This window comes from Urocitellus parryii, chromosome 10 (genome assembly GCF_045843805.1).
Source record: "Urocitellus parryii isolate mUroPar1 chromosome 10, mUroPar1.hap1, whole genome shotgun sequence".
NCBI lineage: Eukaryota > Metazoa > Chordata > Mammalia > Rodentia > Sciuridae > Urocitellus > Urocitellus parryii.
Genome location: NC_135540.1, coordinates 75,583,002 through 75,607,748, shown reverse-complemented (window position 1 = coordinate 75,607,748; position 24,747 = coordinate 75,583,002). Strand labels below are relative to the sequence as shown.

The window sequence follows — 24,747 nt, the reverse complement described above, 5'->3', positions numbered from 1 at the left end:
TTAGCTCCTGGACTAAGATTGTGTGGCTAATATGTATATCTATAAAGCTGGAATCTGTTGGTTTGTAAAATTAATTAAATAATTTCAAACATATCATTACTTATTTTATCTTTTTACTAACAAATATATCCAAATTCATATATGGTGCATGTTTGAACACAGTAATTGTTCTTTATTCATTTATTTGTACTTATTGAATGTCTGCTATGTATTACATAGAGTACTAGACATTGGTGAAAAAAAGCTCATTATTTGCTCTTGATTATTTTTTTCCAAATCTAGTGAGAAGACAAGAAAATGTTGAATAATACATAGTCCAGACTTTAAACTAATTATATGAAAGAATCACATAGAAAACTCAATTCAGTAATGTGAGTTAGAAAATGCTCCTTGGAGGAAATAGTATCTAAATGGAATGAAAGATAAAGCAGGAACTATCCAAGTGAAGAAAGTTAGGCAGAATAAAAGGTATATACACAAATTCCAAGGTCAAGAGAAGGTTGGGAGAATTGCAAATCTTTGGGGGTAACTCAATGAAAAAAGATAAAAATTATTTGGAGCTGGAAAGCAAGAACCAGGGTAAAGGCATTTCTAAGAATTGTTATAGATGGCACACTCTATCCTAGGGGAAGGGAAGCCATTTACTAGAAAGTATAATAGTATTATCAGATTTTAGTTTCTAAAAATTCATTTTGTCTGCAAATTGGAACTGAAGCAGAGACAAGGCAGGCAAAAGGTGAAGGTATAGATCTTTAGTAACATGCATTACAGCTGTTGATGGCCAGAGAATAGACATGGAAGGATGATTCATGAGATATTTAGAAGCTAATAATCTACATGCATTGAAATTAATCAGACCTGAGGCTTGAGGGAGGTGGAATTTAAGAATGACTGAAAACATATAGTAGTTAGTTAATAAATACATGTTAAGTGAATTAATGAAAAAATAAAAGTTTATGACTTGGGTGCTGGGTGATTTGTGGCATAAGTCATGAGACTTTTTAGTTTAAGAACCATAGAAAATTTTAATTTCTATGGAGGAGTAAAGAGATTTCCATTTTCAGGACATGACTAAATTTTAAATAGTATAAAGTTAACAAATTTATAACCTAATACCTGAGAAAACTAAAGAATAGAATGAAAAATGAGGAAAACTGAATTTGACTTCCTTGTCAAACCACTGAAGCATTATTTAATTAAGATTTCTAATTACACTCAGTTCACATTATAATTAAAATTTGCAGTACTAGCTTTCAAAAGTTTCCCTGGTCACTTAGTGCTATGATGTCTCGAAGCAACATTAGTACTTTCTGTATAGAATACATTACAATGCAGTGCTTTCAAACTTGCTAGTTCTCAAGAGAGGTTTGTTGAATTAACTTATATTTGTCTTGTGTTTAGAATTAGTTTTCTGTTGAATAAAGCAGTAAATGAAACAATTTATTGCAAACTGAATGAATTTCCCAAGGTCACTCATCTTCTAGTACCAGGGTCCGCACAGTTAAGTAGCGATTACTGGACAAAGTAATCTATTACTCCTTTCAGGAAATATATGACTTATTCAAGAAGCTTAGAGGTTCTCATTGCTCACTTTGCCTACAGACTACACTTGATTGTGACATATAAATATTATATTTTCTTTAATTGTGATTCACAAATCTTTTTGTTCTATTCTTTAAAATATAGAAATCACTTAACCAAAACTACATATCATTGAAGGCAGAAAAATTTTCTTTTGAATGCTTTGTCTTGCCTCAATGGAAATGAAGTATTCTTAGTAAAACAACGAAACTTGTGTTTACTAATGTGTACGTGCTTAGAATAAAAGTCTTAATATTTGTTGTACATTATGATTCCTGGGTGATTTTTAAATATTCATATGACCAGGCCTCACCCCAAAACAGTTAAATCAGAGTCTCTGGGGATGGCATTCAGGAATAAATATTTTTAAAGCTATCAGTTGATTCCAGTTTGTAGCCCTAGTTGAGAACTCTTGTATTAGAGCAAATTGACAAATGATGATCTCACCTTTTAGTATCCTTTACTTAATTGATCTTCTTTTTTTCCCAAATGCAACCACAAGGTGGCAGCATCACAATACAATGCACAACATGGAAATTTTGTGTATAAGCTAGTTAATAGCATTTTGAGGATCCCTCCAGCCAGAGTTATCATTAACTTTTTCCCTCTGCTTTTCTGTGTTGATTATTATGGCTGTGAAACTTTTAAATGTACTTAGTTAAATAGATTAAATTAGGACGAACTATTTTATAAGCCATAGTTAATTGGAAAAATGCAAAAATCCAGGGATTTTGTATTCAGGTAGATTAGGGTTTAAATATTGTCTCCACCACTTACTGATAGACTGCTTAATCTTTTTGTGCTTTAGTTGCATTTGTGCACCTCTTAAAAGAGAAGGATGGTCATAAGTACCAAATGAGATAATACATGAAAATCAGCTTTGTAAAAATTGGTATTAACATAAAAAATGTTGAGGGGAAAGATAAGAGTGCTGTGATAGAGTTAGTTACATAGAGTCCAGAAAAAAAGGGTAAAGTATGCTTGTTGGTAGTCTTTCTTTTCTGCATGTGGTTCTCTTTCTTTCCTGTGTTTCTCCTATGTTTTAGTTTCTATTGGTATGTTCAGTCTGTTTACAAATAAACATTCTCTTGCCTCTTTAATTTCACAGAACAAATAATCAAGGCAAACATTTTGCTTTATTACATTTTTGCTTTTAACAGTGGAAGTAGCTTTTACCAAGTCCCTGTAAAAAGCTAGTTCTTATTTAATCATAATTACTCTGTTTTTCTTCTCAAATTGTAAAACTGTTTCCTCTAAAATTGCCGGTTGTCTCTGGTGTCACATTCAAGGGAAAATGGCTTCTCATGTATCTGTCCATTTGGATAGGTTGACTCCCCTCCTTCATGACACCTCTTTTCATTTCCATGGGGACAGTATTCCTATTTTCCTTTAGCTTCTACTGATGGGTCTGAATTGTTTTCTCTTCCTGTATAATTTTGTTTTTCGGGAGTTCTTCCCTTTTGTCCTTAATTTCTTTAGTCCTTAGCAATCATATCTTTCACCACAGCCTTATATTTGAGTACCGCACTTGACTCAAATCTATATAGTCTCTCATATAACTTTTCTGAGTTCCAATTCTATAAATCTAATAGTCACTGGGATTCAAATTGAGATCTCGAAATTAATGCGTTGAATATTGGACTGCGCATGTCTCCTAATCACAAGAAATCTCCTCCTCCTCCTTTCAACCTGTGGGACTGCTTTACCCAGATGACTGAAGCAGGTCCTTAGGAGGCGCTTGATGCTGCTCCCTCAGCCCCCTTCATCTCCAAGCTGTCAAAGCTGTCAGTTCTGCACCAGTAGTAGCACCACCTCCCCTGCCCCCAAACACAGCAAAACAGAGCAACACTTCTAGGAGGAAATAGTCATCTCAACATCCTCATTTCTTACCTCACACTGTTTTTATATCTTCTTTTGAGAATTGTCTGTTCAGATGTTCTATACATTTTTAATCAGATTATTTGATTTCTTTCTATCAAGTTGCTTGAGTTCCTTATTATTGAATATTAACCCCTTGTCAAATGCACAGTTTGAGAATGTTTTCTCTGATTCCATAGATTGTCTCTTTTCTGATGATTTTTTTTTCTGTGAAAAAAACTTTTTGATTGTCCATTTTTGCTTTTGTTGACTGGGCTTTTGGATTCCTATCCCCCAAACTCGTTGCTCAGACATGGAGATTTTCCCCTAGGTTTTATTAGTTTTTAGATTTCAGGTCTCCAATTTAAGTCTTAAATCTATCTTGAGTTGACTTTTTAGCTGACTTTTAGATATATTTTGAGTTGATATCTACATAGGATATATGACAAAGGTCTAATTTCACTTGTTTGCATGTGGAATCCCAGTTGTTGTGACACCATTTATTGAAGCCACTGTCCTTTTCTAATTGGGTGTTCTTGGCTCTTTGTCAAAAATTCACTTAACTGCAGCCAGGCGCCTTGGTGCATGTCTGCAATTCCTGTGGCTCAGGAGGCTGAAGCAGGAAGATTACGAGTTCAAAACTAGCCTCAGCAATAGAGAGGCTCTAAGCAACTCAGTGAGACCCTGTCTCTAAATAAAATACAAATAGGGCTGGGGATATGGCTCAGTGGTTGAATACCCCTGAGTTCAGTCCCTGGTACTCCTCCCACCCCCCACAAAAAAATACACTTAACTGCAAATGTGCAGAATAATTTTTGGGATCCCTATGCTGTTCCATCAGTCAGGTCTATTTTTATACTGATATGATGATGTTTTGGTTTATTATTTATTTGCAATATATTTTGAAGTCAGGTAATATGATGCCTACAGATTTGTTCATTTTGCGCAACATTATTTTTATCCAGGTATGATCTTTTGTATCTCTATATGAATTTTAGAATTGCTTTTTCTATACCTGTGAAAAATGACACTGGATTTTGATAGGAATTGCATTGAATATGTAGATTGCTTTGGTTAGCATGGACATTTAACTATTAATTCTTTTAGTTCATAAATATGGGACATCTTTTTTTTATACTCATGTGTCACCTAACAATAGAGATTTATTCTAAGAAATGAGTTTTAGGCAATTTCACCATTCTTTGAACACTGTAGAGTGTACTTAGTGAAACTAGATGGTTTAGATCAAATGCTCAGTATGGCCTCTTGATATGATCAAGAGACAAAATAAACATGAGGTGTATAAAGTTGGTGATGGCCTAACTTAACATACTATTTTACAGTAAAAATCTTTTGTGAGCATAAATTCCAAAATAAGGATAAAAGTATAGTAACAAGAATACATAAACTGATAACATAGTCATTTATTTTCAAGTACTATGCACTGTACCTAATTGTATGTGCTATAGGTTAATTTACAGTGATATCACTATAAACAAAAGCAATATGTTTTATTATAATGTGATAAGAACTACAATGTTCTAAGTGGTAGGAATTTTTCAGTTTTGTTATTATCTTCTAGGACCATTGTTGTATATGTGGTTTGTGATTCACCAAGTTATCCTTATTCAATATCTGACTGTATTTGTGTTTTCTTCAATTAATTTCACTAATAATTTATAGTTTGCAGTGGATAGGTCTTTCACTGCCTTGGTAAATATATTCTCAAATATTATATTATTTTTGCAACTATTATAAGTGGGATAGTTTTCTAAATCTTATCTGTTTTAGGATAGATCATTGTTAGTGCATAGAAATACTACTTAGTTTTGTATGTTGATCTTATATTCTGCCACTGTACTGAGTTGTTTAGCAATTCTATCAGTGTTTGGTGGATTGTTTAGAGTTTTCAATATATAGAAGTGTGTTGTCTTCAGAGGGACGATTTAACTTCTTCCTTCCCAATTTGGGTACCTTTTATTCCTTTATATGGCCCTTATTGCTCCAGCACTATGCTGAAGAGAAATGCTAAGAGTAGGCATCCTTGTCTTGTTCCTGATCTCAGAGGAAAAGCTTTTCACTATTTATCATTGAGTATGGTTTTAGTGGGTTTGTCGTCTGTGGCCTTATATTGTTTTCAAGAGCATTTGTTGAACATTTTTATCATGAAAGATGCTGGATTTTGTTGAATATTTTCTCTGTCTCTGTTTAATATTTGCCTGATTTTGCCCTTCATTCTCTTAATGTGGTGTGTTACATTTATAGATTTGCATATGCAGAACTATCCTTGCATTCCTAGGATAGACTCTTCTTGATTTGAGTGAATCATCCCTTTGATATGTGTTTTTGAATTTGGTGTGCCAGCATTTCATTGAGAACCGTAGCATCTATCTACATCAGGAAAATTCACCTGAATTCTTGTAGTGTCCTTGTCTGGCTTTGGTATCCGAGTAATGCTGGCCTCATAAAATGTTTTGAACATGTTTCATTTTATTCAAGTTTTTGGAAGCATTTGAGAAAAATCCATACTAATTCTTGAAATATTTGGAAGAATTGAACTGTGAAGCCACCTAGTGCTAGACTTTTCGTTAACAGGAGACTTTTAAATTATTCACTCAGTCTCTTTTCTTGTTATTGATCTGTTTAGGTTTTCCATTTCTTTGTGACTCGATCTTGATAGGTTATATGTGTCTAAGGCCCTAGTAATTTCTTCTAGGTTAGCTGATCTGTTGTGATGTGATTGTTGATAGTAGTCTCTTAGGGTCCTTTGTGTTTCTAGTACTTTATGTATTCAAATTAATCCCTCTTTCTTTCTTCCTTTATTTAGCTGCAGGTTGGTCAGTTTTGTTTAACTTTTTAAAAATTAATTTTTGGTTTCATTGTTTTACTTTTTCATCTCTATTGCATTTATTTCTGCTCTGGCCTTTATTAGTTCCTTTCATTTACAAACATCAAATCTAGTTTGTTCTTCTTGCTCCAATTTCTTGAGGTACAATGTTAAGTTGTTTATTTGGGAACTTTGTTGTTATAAATTATGAACTCCTTGAGTTTAGTAGTCAAATTATTTATCTTTGAAATATCAATTTCTAATGTAGTCTGGAATATGTTATAGGTATACAAGACTATTAATGAATGAATTTAATATATGAGTAAATTAATTCTAAAATTTGCTAACTCACATTGACCATGTATTTGTTCATTTAATTGAACACATTTATATAATTATGTCAAGATAAATATATAAAATCTGTACTAAATTATCATTTATGCCTTCCATATGAGACAAGGTTCAATTTCTCCAAGAATTTTAACCAAGGAAATAAAATCTAAATCTTCAAAATATCACAAAAATTGTCTCCGTCTCTTAAATAATATTAAAAGTGATAAAGATCACAAATCCTAATAACTCTCCAGATACTCCCCATCTCTCTTCATTTCTGCTTCTTATTTCTTTTTTATTTAGGTTGTTTATCAAGCAAAAGATTCCATTCTATGTAATAGAGTAGAGAGAGAAAACAGCTGAGTAATCAAATACCAGATTTTCTTTACCAGATGGTCAGAGAGTGTTATGTACTGTCACATGCTAATGATTGCTAGCCAAGCACATAAATATGTGTGGGCGTGTGTGTGTGTGTGTGTGTGTGTGTGTGTGTGTGATGGCATTGCTCTCTTTGAATTATCTGTCAGCTATTTTTTTATATTGTTGTATAGAACACATCTTTGTGTGAAAATACCCTTCCACTTAGGTGATATTTGCCTCCTTTCTTTAAAACAGAACACACAAAAAAGGAGAAAAAAAAAACCCAAATCTGAACTTATCTCTCTTGTACAGAGTGCCTTGAATATAACTATAATCACAAGTATGTTTAAAACATTCCTCTTGATTTATTGAAAGGAAAAGTCTTAGATTCAGTGATTTTCTTTCTGTGTAGTTTGTTCGTGGTTAGAGTCTATGTATTTCATGCTTTATACATCAGCAACAGCTGTGCGCTGACGCTCCAAGAAAAACCTCCTCAAAATAGCTTTTTTCTGCAAGCAGAAAATGACATTGATGAACTTTGGCAGGAACTGTACTCTTGAGCCATGTTTAATTTTGAAACTTCAATGGAAAAATACACTGCATGAGGAAGCCAGTTATACAGGATCCAGAGCCTGATCTATTGTTAGGAGAGAGGTGCCAACAAAGCACAGAGCTCTGCGGGTCTGAAAGCTTGTACAAACTGTCCCACAGGGATCCTGAACAAAGCCGTTTGGATGGGGACCTCACCACAGCATTACACATTCTTAGGAAGAGGTACAGCAGGAAAACCTGCCACTTGGCAAAGCATCTCTCCAAAAACAGAGTCTGGCTTTGCATCAGCTGACTTAGATAAAAGTTTCACAACATTTCAAAAATATCTTCATTTTACTTATTTACTCATTAAATCATCCTATTCCTATAATTTGAGAGTCCTTTATAGTTTGAGGTAGAAGGACCTACCTCAATGAAGTCCTGTGCGCAACACCTGATAACTCCAGATCCCTTATGGTCAATTTGTGTGTTCTCAATAGTGCTGTGGAGAAGGACAAAGGTCTTCTTTTCTTTCTTTGTCAGTGTGCTGATGACCGCTGAGTAGCACTGTTCAGCTAGTCACATCTCAACTTCAATAGTACTTAAAGTCTTCTGCCCCCGTAGCTAGCACCAGTGCTAAAGGAATGTTTGCTCCATCAGTAGTTATTTCTCAATAACTCAGTTATGCAACTTGCCTCACCACAATTGGTCATAGTCTTCTAGTTTCATGTCCAGCTACATCTTCAGGATGTGAGCTGCCCCAGTCTGCCAGAGCTATGATGAACATTTGGGTTCTATCATTAGTCGTGCTACCTGAGATTCTGAATGCAGTAAAGAGGGGATACTGTGGCACTGGGCGCTGTTCATGAGCTAGAGAACCTTTCACAGAAGCCAGAGGGTGTCTCTAAAAGTCTAATCCAAAGCCTTTTTTTTTTTTTTTTTTTTTTTTTACAATAGCCATTTTAGAGGGGTTCATTTTCTAACAAGTGTGAGTCACTTTTATTAAGTAACTCTCAGTTTCTTGTAAAACTTATTGCTTTTGGAATGTTGAAGAAGGATGAATTCTAGGCTCCCCATCTCATGTGCCAGAATTTTATAGCTCTTTTCTGCAGGCATTCCAATGTCAGCTGGTGCAGATCTTCTGGCCCATCTTTCTCTACCTCAGAGTGACATGCTTTTCCAAGAGATTTTGTTTTTCTTTCTATGTCTGTTGGTCTATCATGTTAGATCTCTCTAAGTCAAACATTAGGAAAAAGAGATTTGGGAGTTTGATAACCTCCTTTCTTGAAGGCATGTAGGTTTATGAAAGTCTCTCCTTTTTTATATCTGAACTCCACATAGAAAGAGGAGCTACATGACTTTATAAGTTAGACTGAGGCTCTGTCACATCATTCCTCCCAGAGATGACTAACACAGGGACCACTCAGGGACCAACTTGCAGCTTTATATGCCTAAGTGAGGAGATATTAAAACCATGTAAAAATGGGGCAAACAGCTACATACAAAGGCAGCTTATGTTCCAAGAACAATAGTTAATTTAATCTAGATATTTCTTTATATTGGGGACCAGAACCATGGTCTATTTAGAGACATTATAAGCCTTTCTTCAGAGAAAATCTAAAAATGGAGTAAGATCTTATCATTCTGGGAGAGTTTTAGCAGGGGTCTGTTATAGGAGAGGAAATAGCAATTAATGGGTCCTTTAAATCAAATGTTTTATTTGCTTTATATATATTCATCCATTAGTTGCTGAGGGGTGGATTCTGAATCAGAAAATGTTGGGAAGTGAGTTTCAGGATTTGGGTTCCATTGCCTTATTTAATCAGCAGCAAATATTGTAAGAAAAGTAAATCTTCCATAAGTTTTGGAAGATTTTAACTTCTGAACTATGGTACATATCCCATAGCTTAAATTACATTGAGATCACCACCGAAATAGGTGAATAACAAGATATTGTCCTACATGTAAGACTTTAGTTATGTTTGCATGATTTTTCAAAATTTATTCTTTGTTTTTATTCTGCAGCCTCCACCTCAGATATATGACAAACAGCTGGATGAAAGAGAGCACACCATTGAAGAATGGAAAGGTGATTCTAGTACTGCTGAATGGGTATTTCTTTTTTTTAGTGAAACAGAATAAAGAAAGCAGCTGATCCTTCCTAAATCCTATACTAATATTTTTTATATTTTTGATATCAAAAAATATCAAGATTTTTTTCTTGTAAAGCAGTTTGGTAAAAGAGGATTTTTACACTGCTATCTTAGACCACTCAGAGTTCCTAAAACTTCATCCATTTTTTCATCTTAATAGCAATATCACATTTGATTAATAATTAATTAATTTTGACAACTTTTTAAATAGTATTGACTATTGAAGAGTTTATCATGGTAGAATTCAAAATTTCAAAGTTAAACTTTCTATGTCTTATGTATAATTATCTTATAAAACATAGAATTAATATTAAGTTTTAGATGTTTTTAGACTTTACAAAGTAAAAATAGTTAACATATGAATTAATTCACTGTATTTATAGAACATGAGTGTTTAAATAGAAAACAGTGGCTTACTTCTACTTAATAAATTTTTTTAAAATTTTTTAAAGCAAAACTTCTCAAAAATCATACTGAATCTTCAAGATTATACTGAGGTTGAAACGAAACCACAAAACACGGCAAACATGTAAAGAATTGTTAAATTAATATGAATAACTATAAAGCAGAATAAATATGAGAAAAACCAAATGCATATTATATCAAAAGATCAGATAAAAATGGGAAAAACATACAGGGGATATCTGAAGGGAAGGAAATTTTGAGCTTTTTCGAAGGTATTAATAAACATAAAATGGGAAAAGGAAAATACTAAATGGGATATATAATAGAAAAACAAATAATAGAAACAAACAACAATGTTATAAAGAGAGTTAAGAGATTCTACTAGTGAAGGGTTCATGTTGGTGAATATGGAAAAATGAGCTTATACATAACGTGAATCAGTAAGTATGACACCAGATAGTAGATGGGAAAGGTTTGCTTTAATCTAAGTAAGAACAGGAAGACATTATTGGGGTTTCATGAATAACAAAGTGATAGGATATAGACATTATTTGAAGAGGACATAGACTAAATTAGAGAAAGAAATACAATCATAAAGGATGACGATTGTCTAATTATATGGCATTACTACCAAGAATGAGTAGGGCTGAATGATTTTTAGAAAAGGAGAGAAAAAAATGAAACCAGGTATGGTGGTGCAGGACTGTAATGCCAATGACTCAGGGGCTGAGGCAGGAAGATCACAAGTTTGAGGCCAGCCTCAGTAACTTCAGAAGGTCCTAAGCGACATAGTGTCTCAAAAGAAAAATAAAAAGAACTAGGATGTGGCTCAGTGGTCAAGCACCTCTAGATTCAATCTCTAGTACAAAAAAAAAAAAAGAAAAAAGAAAAAAGAAATGAAGATATCCAAATTTAACTATAGCAATGAGAAACCCCAAAATGGATGCCAGTTTGGAATTTTAGACATGTTTAGATTTACAAATCTAAGATATAAGTCTGGAAGAAAGTTTGAAGTACAAGATAGAAGTTGTAAGGATTGGTAGTAATTTAATGTTATGAGAATTTGTGCATTTCTTAAGGTGTAAGTATAAAAGAAAAGTAGGTGTTCAAACAGAGCCATTAAAATGCTCATAGATAACAGTAGAATGTATCAGGAGTACCCTCTCATCCCACTCAAAGATGTCAGAAAACATGAGTATTTTACATATATTTATTGACTCAACTGGTTTGAATACATACTTTTTGCCAGGCTTTATGCCATTTTCCCAGAAATATAGAAATAGAGGAATAACAGCCACAAATAAGAGTGAAATTATGGCATTTGTTGGTAAGTGGATGGAACTGGAGAATATCATGCTAAGTGAAATAAGCTAATCCCCCCCTCCAAAAAAGAAAAAAAAAACAAAGGTTGAATGTTCTCTCTGATTTGTGGATGATAACTCAAAACAAGGGAGGTTGGAAAGGTAATAATAGAAATCCATTGGATTAGACAAAGGGAAACATAGGGAAGTGGAGGTGGAGGGGAATAGGAAAGACAGGAGAATTAATCAGTCATAACTTTCCTAGCCTTGTATTTATATACATGACCAAGGTAACTCTACATCATGTACAACCACAAAAGTAGCAGTCTAAGTAGAATAAGTTATACTCTATATAATCTGCCAAGCTAGATTCTACTGTCATGTACAACAATAAACTATTGCCTAACCCTCAGCCCCACAAAAAATAATAGAGGAGTAAAGGGATCCCAATTAATTTTTCTAATTTGTTCAACCCCACGAAAATGTTATTTGTAATTAACTAATAAATTTCTCTGATTAAGGAAAATTTTGTTTTTTATACTGTAATAACATGAATAAATGTTTCTTACAGAACTTATTTACAAGGAAGTGATGAGTTCAGAAGAAAAGACTAAAAATGGCGTAGTAAAAGGACAACCTTCTCCTTCAGGTACTCACTCTCAGTGAATAACCAATTAACCAGTACTTGGGTGCTTTCTTTGGTTCTAAGAAGGGGTAGCAATCAATAGCATTGCTTACAGAGTATATTAGCAAATATTGCAGGACTGTTTCTCTATGATTTTAATTTAATTTCTTTTGATATTTGGTGTGATATTCATTCTGGATTATATTGATTTTAAGATAGTAATGAATCCTGAAGAATTTTTGTTAACATGGACTGGTTCAAGGGTAAATGTTCCTAGGAAACAGAGCCAGAAAGCTCTTTTGATAACCAATTCAGTGCAGAGGTCAGGAATCCCACCAGTCAAGACCTCTTTCCTCATTCATTCTCAATGTTTGGACTCTCCCCAAACTTGGTAAGACAATAGTTGAAGCATCTAACAAAATGGGCTATAATTAAAGCCAGCTTGGAAAACCTTTAGTTTGCTATCTATATAATCATATATATATAATATACATTATTATATATATGTGTGTGTGTGTTTATCTCCTAATGTATGTTTTATGTATAAATATATATCAATATAACATATCTATCTATAGCTAGATATAACATATATACATATATATGTATGTATATATATATAACTGGTCCTTGCATTGTATTTTAAGACTATTTGAAATAATTTACTTGCACTTATTAACAAGAATCTATTTTCTCCCTAAGGCCTGTGTTCTGAATATAAAAGTTTTAGAAAATGTGATCATTTGCTTTTAGCTTTAAACTACACTCAGCACATTCCAGCAAGGATGTAGGCTGCAAATGACTAATTTAGAGGAAAACTGATTTGTTGTTCTACCTTTAACAAACAGGTGTAAAAAGATATAAGATGAATTAATAAATTACATCATATGCCTTTTTAAATAGCTAATTTATACCTATTTCATAGCGTTCTCATCCGAAGCCTTGAGGCAATATCCAATTCGATCTCGTCTCCTTTCCTCAGGGAGGGCAAAGGGAGTCATTGGAGTTGTCCCCCACTTTGCCCTACCTAATCATTCATTCTAGCACCTGGATTAATATAAATCTGCAAAAACAATTTCTAACTTTACTGCATGTTCTATTTGCATCTGATTAAAGAACTCAAAGATGCCTTAAGATGCCACTTGCTAAGGCAAAAAGACTCTTCTTTAAGAATTCCTGTAATGACTAGAACATATTTCCCAATAGTCATCCCATAACTACCTTGTCCCAGGTGACTTTACATATGTTTGTATATATTTGCATCATATAGACATTGCACATTAGCTGTATGCTAGAGCTAACTATCAGCCCATGAGAACCAATTGTGTACATCTTTTTCCAAATGTGAGTTTATTAACCTTATGTTGGTATTTGAAACCAGCCAGGAGAGATTTTTACAACATGGATTTGCCTTACAAATCAGGGCATGTTTTATTCTCCTGGAGAACCAATTGTTAAATGTTTATTGACACACCAGTATGTGTGAATGTGGTAAACTATTCTGGAAAGAAAAGGCAATTACTAAAAGAAACTTTTGAAAAGTCACATTTTTTTGCATTCTTCATTATAGACACCTTTCCTTATTAACATTTGCATATTAGATTTAATTTTGTAAATAGCTAGGATAAAGTAATCTTATAATATAAACTTTCTAAATATTCACTTATGGTAATACTGGGAATACTGTCACAAAAGAGTAAATTAATGCAGTTCCTCAGGGACAAAATGGTTTTAATACCCAAACCCATGTTATAGTGATGCTTTAAAAATGTAAATAGGAAGTTCAATGTGCATTTGCAGAAGAATTTATAGGTTTCAAATTTATTGATGGAATTGCTGTATATCAATATATCTAAACTTCAGATGCATTCCTATATAAATAATTATACTCGTTTTTCTGCTATCTGATTTCACTTGCAGAGTGATTTATTTTCAAGACTAGCATAGCTGCATGCGTCCTGAATTGATTTGTAAAGACTGCTGAGGGAATAGTAATCTATGAATAGAAATTAATTTTCCTCTAAAAGCGGTTGTCATAGAATGTTAGAACTAGAGCAAATATAGGAGGCCAACTTATTCTACAATGTGATTTGTTCCCTCCCTCTATTCTTCCAGGGAAGGAAAGTTCTTCAAGTTATAATGACTCACTAAGATAAGGATGCATAGCATTAGGTGGGCAGAGATTTTTCAAACTCTCCAAATCAAAGATAAAGCTTCCCAGGTGTTTTTAATATACATCCCTCCTCCCTGGGATGGGCGGGGGGGGGGGCAGTAATCTCCGCCACTGAGTTCATCTCTACCAGCTTGAGTCACCAGTCGAATAGAATATATTTTATCTATCTAACTATCTATCTCTTTATTTATTTATTTATGAGCTTTAAGCTCAAACAAGTTGAGAGGCTGAAGATTATGCAAATAGAGAATTCCTCTTTGTGATCTTTGCCTTCTAATTTTTCTTCTAATTCTCTGTATCTACATTTGTGTGTGTGTGTGTGTGTGTGTGTGTGAGAGAGAGAGAGAGAGAGAGAGAGAGAGAGAGAGAGAGAGAAAGAGAGAGAGAGAGAGAGATAGATAGATAGATAGATAGATAGATATTGGGTGTGAGGTGTTGTCAGCAAAATAATTCCCTTAAAAAACAAAACAACATTGTCCCCTGAAATAAGGAATGCTTAAGGTTAGATAACTTCCACCTAAGAAATTTTCATTAGTGTTACTTCATTCCATAAAACCTAATTTTTACAGTAAAGTTGAATGTAGCTAATATTCCTCATTTGCAAACCAATTAGTAGTTTTTAGTTCCTTTTGATACCATTTTATCAATGAAAATGTATAATGATTTATTTATGGCAAAACATCTTTTAAAATGTGTCTCTGTACTGGCTCCTCCTGAGTAGCACTGAGAGAAAGGATATTTATCCATTGCTGGGATGTCCGAGGCAAATATGTATTATAATCAGATTCAATTCAGTTCAATTCTGTTTAAGAGATTTTTACAAACTGACGGACAGTAAATTAACCTGAATCCAAGTTCCACATTGCATCCTATTTATTTCTGTATGGTTTTCTGATTTACGAAGCTTGTTTATTACCTACATAAAAATAAACTTGAATGGGTCATCTCAAAGCCAGGAGAGGCTGCCCTCAAATAGACATATATTATAATGCGATACAAGAAGTCATGCCAAAGCAAAAATTTTTCATCTGACAGTGTGGACTGGTTAATATTTAACAACCATCTCTTTAAAAAACAATCAAACACACAAAAACCTATGAAATAACTGATTAGAAACATTTACCAACTTCTGTGGTATTAATATACTCTGTGAACAATTTCAGGCTCCCAATGTGACATCAGTAAATGTAGAGTTGGAAAGAGATGCTAATGATTGGTTCTAGAATGATACTGAAAGCTAGCTCTAGCACACAGCACATAGTGTACCAAAAGGGTACCATGACACTACACAGAGAGGAACTCTTTTCTGCACAGAACCTACTGAGTTGGCACACACAAAACATTCAAGAATATTTTATACTCAGTTTAACAAAATACTATCAAATGTTTTCTGTGTTATAGCATAATGTTAACTCAGAGCATTCCAAAAGTGTGCTGAAAACATGCTGATTATTAAAATAATCACAGTAAGATTGTGTGTTTTATAAGTACAATCTACAGCATGGTCTCCTTTTTATGAAGAGTTTCCTGAAAATTACTTCGGCTTTGTTCTGTATTATTAACAGATGTAAATTTGTGCTTTGCTAAGGAAATTTCCTTAGTCTTATTTGTGTGATTTCTTTAGCTGTCCTTGATATGGACTCCTGTTTACTTGTAAAGATTAAATTGTGTTCTTATAAAGCAGACTTAGCTAAGCCTTATCTCACCCTTGTTTGAGTAATTTCATAGCTTTAACTTGTGACAATAACATGTCTACAAATCAACCCCAGCTAGGAAAAAAGAAAAAAGCCTAATATCTTAATAGAAAGCATTCAAAGTGGTTATTTCATTATAATTCAAATAGAGTATGGTAACAAAAAATCTCCCTGATTGACATTTTGATCAACTATAATATTCATTATATATGTGTGTACATATATCATGAAATCTATTTATCTATACTTATTTGATATGTTTATTCAGTCCATTGATATTGAAACTTTTTATTAAAATAAATCTGTTGTATTTCTATATACTAGCAATGAACAGTAAACTACTCCATTTATTATTCCACCAAAAAGAAATAAAAACCTTAGAAATAAGTTTAAGAAGTGCAAACTTTGTACTCTGAATATTATAAAACACTGTTGAAATAAAATTAATTAAAGAAGACTAAATAAATGGTAGGATAAACCATTGCTTATGAATTTAAATACTTAATATTTTTATGGTGACTATTTCCTACATTAATTTAGAGATTGATTAAACACAATTTAAAAAACCCACAGCTGTCCTTTTTTTTTTTAAGAAATTTGATCTTAAAACTCAAATGGAAATGATGCAAAGGACACAGAGTAACCAACAGAATCCTGAAGAGAGTACATTTGGAAGATTCAGGTTTCACATTTCCTGATTTTAAAACTTACAATAAAACCACAATTTTCTAGACAGTATGCTACTTGCATGAAGATACCCATAAAGGTCAATGGAATAGAATTGGATCAGAAATCCCACATTTATGATCAATTGATTTTTGATAGGATGTCAAGACCATTTTATGAGCCAAAAATAGTCTTTTCAATAAATGGTGCTAGGACAGCTGAATATTTACCTGCAAAAAGAATTAAAGTGGACCCTTACCTATACAAGAATAAACTCCAAAATGAACCATAAAACTAAAATTATAATTATCATTAAGCATAAGAACTAAAATTATAAAGGTCTGAGATGAAAACAGGAGTGAATTTTCATGATCTTAGATTAATAAAAGATAGATATAAAACCGAAAGTATGCCTGTAATCTCAGCAGATCAGGAGACTGCAGCAGGAGGATCCTGAGTTCAAAGCCAGCCTCAGCCACAACGAGGTACTAAGCAACTCCAATGAGACCCTGTCTCTAAGTAAAATACAAAATTGGGCAAGAATGTGGCTCAGTGGTCAAGTGCCCCTGAGTTCAATCCTTGGTACCCACTCCCACTCCTCCCCTGCAAAAATAAATAAATAAATAAATAAATAAATAAATAAATAAATAAATAAATAAATCACAAGTGACAAAAAATATAGATGAATGTGACTTCAGCAAAATTAAAAATGTTCATTGTTCAAATACACTTTCAAGAAAATAAAAAGACAAAAATGTTGCAAATCACATTTGACAGGGAACTTTTAACCAGATTATATAAAGAACTTTTACACTTTTACAACTCAATAAAAAAGAAAGTGACCTAATTAAACAATGGGCAAATGATCTGAACAAACTATCAAAACAGATATCAAGTGACCAAGGACATGAAAAGATACTTATCACCATTATAAAACAAAAACCACAGTGAGACCTATTTTTACACATACTCTGAAATGGTTATAATCAAAAAGGTAGACAGAAAGAAGTAATAGTAAGGTTGTAGAGAAAATGGAATCTCTAAAACTGCTGATGAGAATGTAAACTGGTGCACCCACTTTTGCAAGCAGTTTGGCCATTCCCCATAAAGGATAAACTCAAATAGAATTAAACATAGAATTACTCTATGATGTAACAATTTTACTCCTTGGTATATACCTAAGAGAAATGAAAACATTCATACAAAATTGGACACAAATATTTATAACAGCATTATTCATAATAGTCAAAATTAATACAACTTAAATGTTCATCAAATGTCCATCAACTATAAATAGATAAGCAAAATGTAATATGTCCATACAATGGACTATTATTCAGATATAGAAAGTAATGAAATAGTGACACGTGCCACAGCAAGTATGAAACTTAAAGATACTGTGCTTTGTGGAAAAAAAAAACAACAATCACTACTGGTCTCATATTGTATCCTTCTGTTTATGTGAAATATACAGAATAAGCAATTTATAAAGGCAAAAAATTGATTAGTTATTGCCTTGGGCTGGAGGGTGGGTGAAAAATGGGGTTCAGAGTTTTGTATTGGGGTGATAAAAGTGCTACAAAACAGATTGTGGTTATATCTGTATATCTCTGTACCAAAAACATTGAATTGGGCAAGTTACATTTATAATTCATAAAATATTTGACTTATATCTTAATAAAATGGCAACATAAAGATATATAGGCATCATTTCACATTTCAAATCAAAACTAAATCTAAACTGCAGTAACATGATTTGAAAACCATCTATAATGTAAGAATATATCATTCAGGAGTCAAATGGACGTAAGAAAAAAGCAATCTCACTCTGTCAGGTCCACAATTGATCAGGCATTTATTAGAGTCTTGTGTTTAATAAGGACATGAGAAAATTGAATAGGATTCTGTGAAGTCCTTCAAAGTGATATTAAATTATTAGAGACTTGACCATATGAAAATCCACAAGAGATGATGGTCTAATTTAATTGAGAACAGGGGGAGAAGCATAGTTAGTTGTTTGAGCTATGTAAGGGCTAAGTAGTATATAAAATCTTATTATAAGAGGAAATGAACTAGCTCCAAACCATTTATATAAGGGATTTAATTAAGTAAATTTGGAATAAATTGAGACCAGATAAGTTTACATTACACATTAATTTGATAATGAGGGTGCTTATTTATGGAAAGATGATAACAAGACATAAAAAATCTCTTCTAGAAACATTTAAGATTAGGCGATATTGATGATTCTAGGAGTCTAAAGATCATGAAAAACACCTAAGTTTTTTCTGTGTATGAAAATATTAGGATTCAAAGAAATACCTATAAAATAATTACAACTAGGGAAACTTCCTAGTGAAAGGACTAGAAGGAAATATACCAACAGATTTGAATAGTTCTTACCCTCAGTTTGAGAGTCACTGCATATTGACCTTTTTCCCTGTTAATTTTTATATTTCCCCTATTTACATAAATATTCAGAATTAACAAGTAAAGCTTTGAAATACATGTAGGAAATGTGCAATGTGCCTTAGAGTATGCATCCAGGTCCTTCCTAGATACTGTAACATTTGAGCACATTTTTTTCCCATAGGCAAAAATGTTTACTTCAGGAGAAAAGATTCTGTGTATGTGCCACTTCCTTAGTTTTTTTCTGATTTGTTCAGTCAGCATGATAATGCTATTGTTAACTTATTTTGAACTTATTATTTTTCACCAAAAAGATCTTGCATATTATGTATCCTCAAATACAATTTTAGTGAGAATTCCTCGCCTCTTGTTTTATTAGGTGATTATGTGGGAGATATTTTTAATAGGAAACTATTTCACAAAGCATGCATTTTACCACTCATATTGCTTAGATAAAAGGAATCTAGAAAAAGAAAAAGTTAGTTGACTGCTTCTAGTGTGCTATGGTTTAATTTAATTTTATAGTGCCTTTGGCTTATTTTCCTTTGTTGTTCTCAATGCTATTGCAACTCAGCAAGTTTTGACTGAACACTTTTTTCCCCTCAGAATTTAGAAATCTTTATTTTACTATGTGTCGGACAAATTTATAAAAGAATTTTCCAGATTACTCTAAGTCCATAATTCAGCGTTATTTGCAGAATCTCTATTTGTAGACCTTAGGTAAGCAAGCCTGTTGCAGAGTATACACATACATCAAAATGTGTGCTCTCTATATCTAGCTTCTTTCTTTCTTTCTTTCTTTTTTTTTGGGGGGGTTGTACCTTTCATCAAAAGTTTTATTTCATTTTTCAACATGGGTTTTAAGTTTGGTTTTGTGTTAGTCGGCTTTTGTTTCTGTGACCCAATTACCTGACACAAACAACTTAAAGGAGGAAAGGTTTATTTTATTTCATGGCTTCATTGTTTTCACTCTGTGGTCAGCATGGACCTGAGGTGAGGCAGAACACCAGAGTGGAAGGGCTCAGTGGCACAGAGCAGTTCACCTCAAGGCAACACAAAGCAGTTCAAGAAAAAGAGTAGGGGTGTGGGAGAAGGACCAGGTACAGATAAAGTCCTCAAGGGCATGCCCCAAAGACCCATTCCTACAATGAGGCCCTACCCCCTACAGTTTCTACTACCTCACAGTAATGCCATCAGGTTATTAATTTGCTGATGAGGTCAGAGTCCTCATGGTCTGATCACCTTTTTTCAGCATCCTCACCTCTAAATATTGCTGTATTCGGAATTAAGTCTTTAACACATGGAATTTTAGGGGACATCTCAGATCTAAATCTAATAGATGTCATATTACTGACTATGTAGTAAAATTTACTCTATATACATTCCTTTTGCTAGAGTTGTAATCTTCAACCAATTCAGATTTCTAGACTTCACCTCTGTCTATATTTATGGGACAGGACCCTTGCATGTATTTTTTTTTATAGTTTCCTACATTAAAAGCAATCAGGCCTGGTATGGTGGCACATGCCTGTATTCCCCATGGCTTGGGAGGCTGAGGCAGGAGATTGCAAGTTCAAGGCCAGTCTAAGCAAATTAGCAAGACTCTAAGGACTTTAGCAAGACCCTGTCTCAAAATAAAAAAAAATCAAAAGGGCTGGGAATGTGGCTCACTGGTTAAGTGCCCCTGAACTTAATCCAAAAAACAAACAAACATAAAACCCAACAATTGAGATAATTTGTCTACTCTATAAACTAGTGTTTTTTTTTTTAAACCCTAATATCTGTCTTCTTTATAAACCAATGTCTTTTAATCCCTGATGAGATTCAATCCCAGGTTTGTTTATCTGTTCTCTCTATCAACCAGTGTTTTAAAATGCCTGACAGGCTTTCCTGTCTTTAGGGAGCTATTTAAAAATGCAAAACCTTGGCCTCACCTAACGTCAATTCATTGCAATATTAGAGGTACTGGGGTTACAGGGTATTGGAGGGCAGTGTGAGTGGATGTTAGTATGTAGGTTTTTTTTTTTTTTTTTGAAAAGCATTACAGGTGATTTCTAATATAAAATGAGATGTAATAACCACTGCACTACCCTGTGAATAACTTGTACCTAGGGACTGTGTATTGTTTTATCATGATTTTCCCTGCATCTGTTTTTCTATGAAGGTTCATGGAATGAATGATGGACTAGACATCTGTCTTGCATTTGGCCATCCAAGCATTGTGAATGGAATTCAGATGGGTTTGGTTCCAGATTTAGTCATGTTGGTCTTCATTTTCTTAGCACAGGTGCAGCAGTGAACAGCAGTGAGAGTCTCCCTCCATCCTCGTCTGTCAATGACATCTCCTCCATGTCCACCGACCAGACCCTGGCATCTGACACTGACAGCAGCCTGGAAGCCTCGGCGGGACCCCTGGGTTGTTGCAGGTGACTAGCCGCCTGCCTGCGAAACCCAGCGTTCTTCAGGAGATGATGTGATGGAACACACACATACACACACACACAGACACTCATGCACACACACAAATGCAGACACAAAATGTCAAGAAATCAGAAAGGGAGAGAATCCAAGCCTAAAATTGAAACAAATCTTTCAGCCTGCTTCTCCAAAGTTCTGTAATGCAGCTAAGCTCAAATGTCTATTTAACTTCTAGTTGCTCTTGCTTTGGTCTCCTTCCAATGATGCTTATTACAGAAAGCCGATCAAACACAATTAGAGAAGCCTTTCACATAAAGTGTAATTTAAATGGCTGCAAAACCAGCAACCCGTAACTGCCCTTTCAAATGGCATGACAAGGTGTGCAGTGGCCCCATCCAGCATGTGTGTGTCTCTATCTTGCATCTACCTGCTCCTTTTGGCCTAGTCAGATGGATGTAGATACAGATCCGCATGTGTCTGTACTCATACAGCACTACGTAGAGATGCTACTGTCAGTGTCCTCAGGGCTCTCCCAAGACATCACGCACTGGGGTACCACATGGTCCATTTCATGTGATCTATTACTCTGACATCAACCCATCTGTAATATATTGCCAGTATATAAGCTGTTTAGTTTGTTAATTGATTAAGCTGTATGTCTTATAAGAAACCATGTAAAGGGGGATATAAGAGGGGAGTGAGCTCTCGGACCCTTGAAGATGTAGCTTCCAAATTTAAACTGATTAAATGGCACCTGTATACCAATTTATAGAAAGAACATATGTGATGCTTATGTACAGTGTGTGTGTGGGGAGTGGGTAACAGTTTTCAGGTTCTGAATGGTTTGACCTTTAAAAAGAATGTGTGAATAAAAGCTGAGGACCTTTTCTCAGACAACAAACAGGTTGCAGGGAGTAGAGAGTAGGGCTGAGGGGTAGACCAGAACCGAAAGGAAATGATTGCCCAGGTGCTAGGGGGCACCACTGTCCATATTTTAAAGAGTAGACCCCCATTTGTCATTTCTAGATTACATGTCATGACAGGAGGCTGTAGGAGAGTGGCAGGTGGTGAGGCAGGGTCATCGAGTACACTTTGGAAGGTAAGAATCCTTCCCAGAAACAAAGTGGAATTGCCTCCCTGTGACTTACTTAGCAGAACACAAGCCCACCTAGACTCCTTTCAGATTGTAGGTTGAGTTTTCTGTTTGTGGACTGCTTCCCAGATTCATATCATACCAAGTTTTTATTTTGAGAAGAAATACTGCTTTTCTCTTCTGGAAGAAAGATACAATTAACTAGTTAAAATAAAATCCCCAAAGCACAGGGTGATCCTTAGATTAGCATTTGAAAACATCTCCAGAGACATTGCTATTTCTCAGGAGTTTCTCTGACTCCTTTATATGACTGATGTTTCATGTTTATTTATTTATTTTCATGAGTTTGAACAATCCAAGAAGGGCTGATAATCAGAAATTTGTACTGCAGTAGATGTGAGAGCAATAACTGCCACAAGTTACTGCGGCTAAATGGTGTTAGCAATATGAGCTTGTCTCAAAGCCATGAAGCATTAATGTCGATGTTTAGCAAAATCATCTGAGTTTAGTTTCAATTAAATGAAAGTGCTTTTCCGAGCACCGATGGAGGCACTGTGAAACCTCTTGGTTATATACTCGGCAATACCCGTGTGACTTCTCAGCAATAATAGGAACGAGGCACAGGCTTCCCTTCTTTTTTCACTTTGGTGAAGTACCATCACAGTTATTTGCACTCTGGCCATTTTGGTGCTCACCAATGTGGTGGTATTTCACCTGAAAAAGAAGTGAAACACATGAAATGGATGGTTGGTGAGTGTGATATGACTGGCAAATGGAAGCCCCACAGAAACAGAGCGAAGGAGAATAACATTACTCTGCAAACTGCCTTAATACAATAACAGAGAAGCTGTCTCTTTTCAAGCAATAGAGTCCCTAGGGACCTGCACCCACCACCACCACCACCACCACCACCACTCGAGCTATGCTTCCTTTGTGGGATTGCTTCACACACTAGGATTCCTTGTAAGGGACAATTTGTTTAAAATGGAGAGAACATCATTAGATTGTGCAGCTTATCCCCTGGAATAAGAATGTCCACTCTATCTTGCTACCATTCTTTTTGGTTAATATTTCAGATGACCTGAGTTTTATTTTTAATGCCCCCTCCTTCATATGAGCTCTGTTACTTTTCTTTCTGTTTAATTCCTTTCTTTTAAACTTCTTTATTTGTATCCATGCTCTCTACTTCTCGTCATCCTCTGTATTTTGTCCTTGATATATCTGTGGCCTCACCCCTCAACCCACACACACATGGGATTAAGTGCAGAGAGCAGACAGCTACTAGAAAGACACAAGTCTGGAGGGGGATTTCATCAGTCACAGATGACACCAGACACACAGAGAGATCTCCAGCAGCATCCTCAAAGATCTTGATAGGAAGGTTTTATATATATATATATTAATAGATGGATACAATACCTTTATTTTATTTCATTTTTATGTGGTGCTGAGGATCGAACCCAGGGCCTTGCATGTGCTAGGCAAGTGCTCTACCATTGAGCCCCAGCTCCTGACCCAGCTACTGCCCCAGCCCCAGCCCCAGAAAGGTTATCTTTCATTTTGCACAAGCAATGGGATTTTGTTTCTTTTATTCACACAGACCAAATCTGGCAAGAGCTAGACATTTCCCCACCCTTGCTATTGTAGCCTTCCTAAGCTCCACTAGTCTTTGATCTCCAGTTCCTTTAATGGGTCTTGGTGCTGTTTACCTGTAGTGATAGATCTGTTATTGCCAAGAAACTTGGATTTAAGCAGCATTTACAAATAGAGGTAAGGTTTTGGCCTCTGGACTTCTTGTGGGATTAATTTTACTAGGTGACCAAAGCAAGATAGATGAGGGGAAATGGGACAACAAAGAGAATCACCACTTTCAAAGCCCCCACTCCTTCCTGTCTTAGGTCCCCTTCATTATGATATCTTTAAAAGATAGTTATGTAATGGTCAAATTCACAGAATATATTATGTTCTGCATTGTTTTCTTTTCTTCAAAATAGAAAAAGCACCAAATATTTGCTATGTATTTACCTGTTATTCCAAAAAGATAGATGGTCTTACCTTTTGGGCAGGAAAGTGTCAAGTCACCTGAACTATATTTCTACAAAAAGTGGAGAGCCTGCTTGTGGTGGGGGCTCATTTTGGAACAGGAAGTTGGTACTCGGAGGCATTTAACCTTCTGTCTCCTCTCTAGGCAATTGGTTTCACAGTAATTCTTAATGAAATATTATGTAGTGTTCTGCAGAAGGGATGGCTGGTACCCATCTGTAGAAAGAATTAAATTGTGAGAGTTTAACTAAATCACCACCAATTTAGACATGTCTTTG

General features: G+C 34.6%; 1 protein-coding gene across 3 annotated transcripts in view; it reads left to right on the top strand.

The window, feature by feature from the left end:
* The window catches only part of Mapk10 (mitogen-activated protein kinase 10), a 156,951-nt gene extending 135,459 nt beyond the window's left edge, over positions 1-21,492 (top strand). For all 3 annotated transcript variants that reach the window (XM_077803263.1, XM_026413760.2, XM_077803262.1), the window contains 3 exons: positions 9,515-9,578; positions 11,920-11,997; positions 21,203-21,492. In XM_077803263.1, coding sequence (XP_077659389.1) covers positions 9,515-9,578; positions 11,920-11,997; positions 21,203-21,345 — 285 coding nt within the window. In that variant the 3' untranslated portion in view covers positions 21,346-21,492. The remainder of the gene's footprint in view (positions 1-9,514; positions 9,579-11,919; positions 11,998-21,202) is intronic.
* Positions 21,493-24,747: the final 3,255 nt, after the last annotated feature.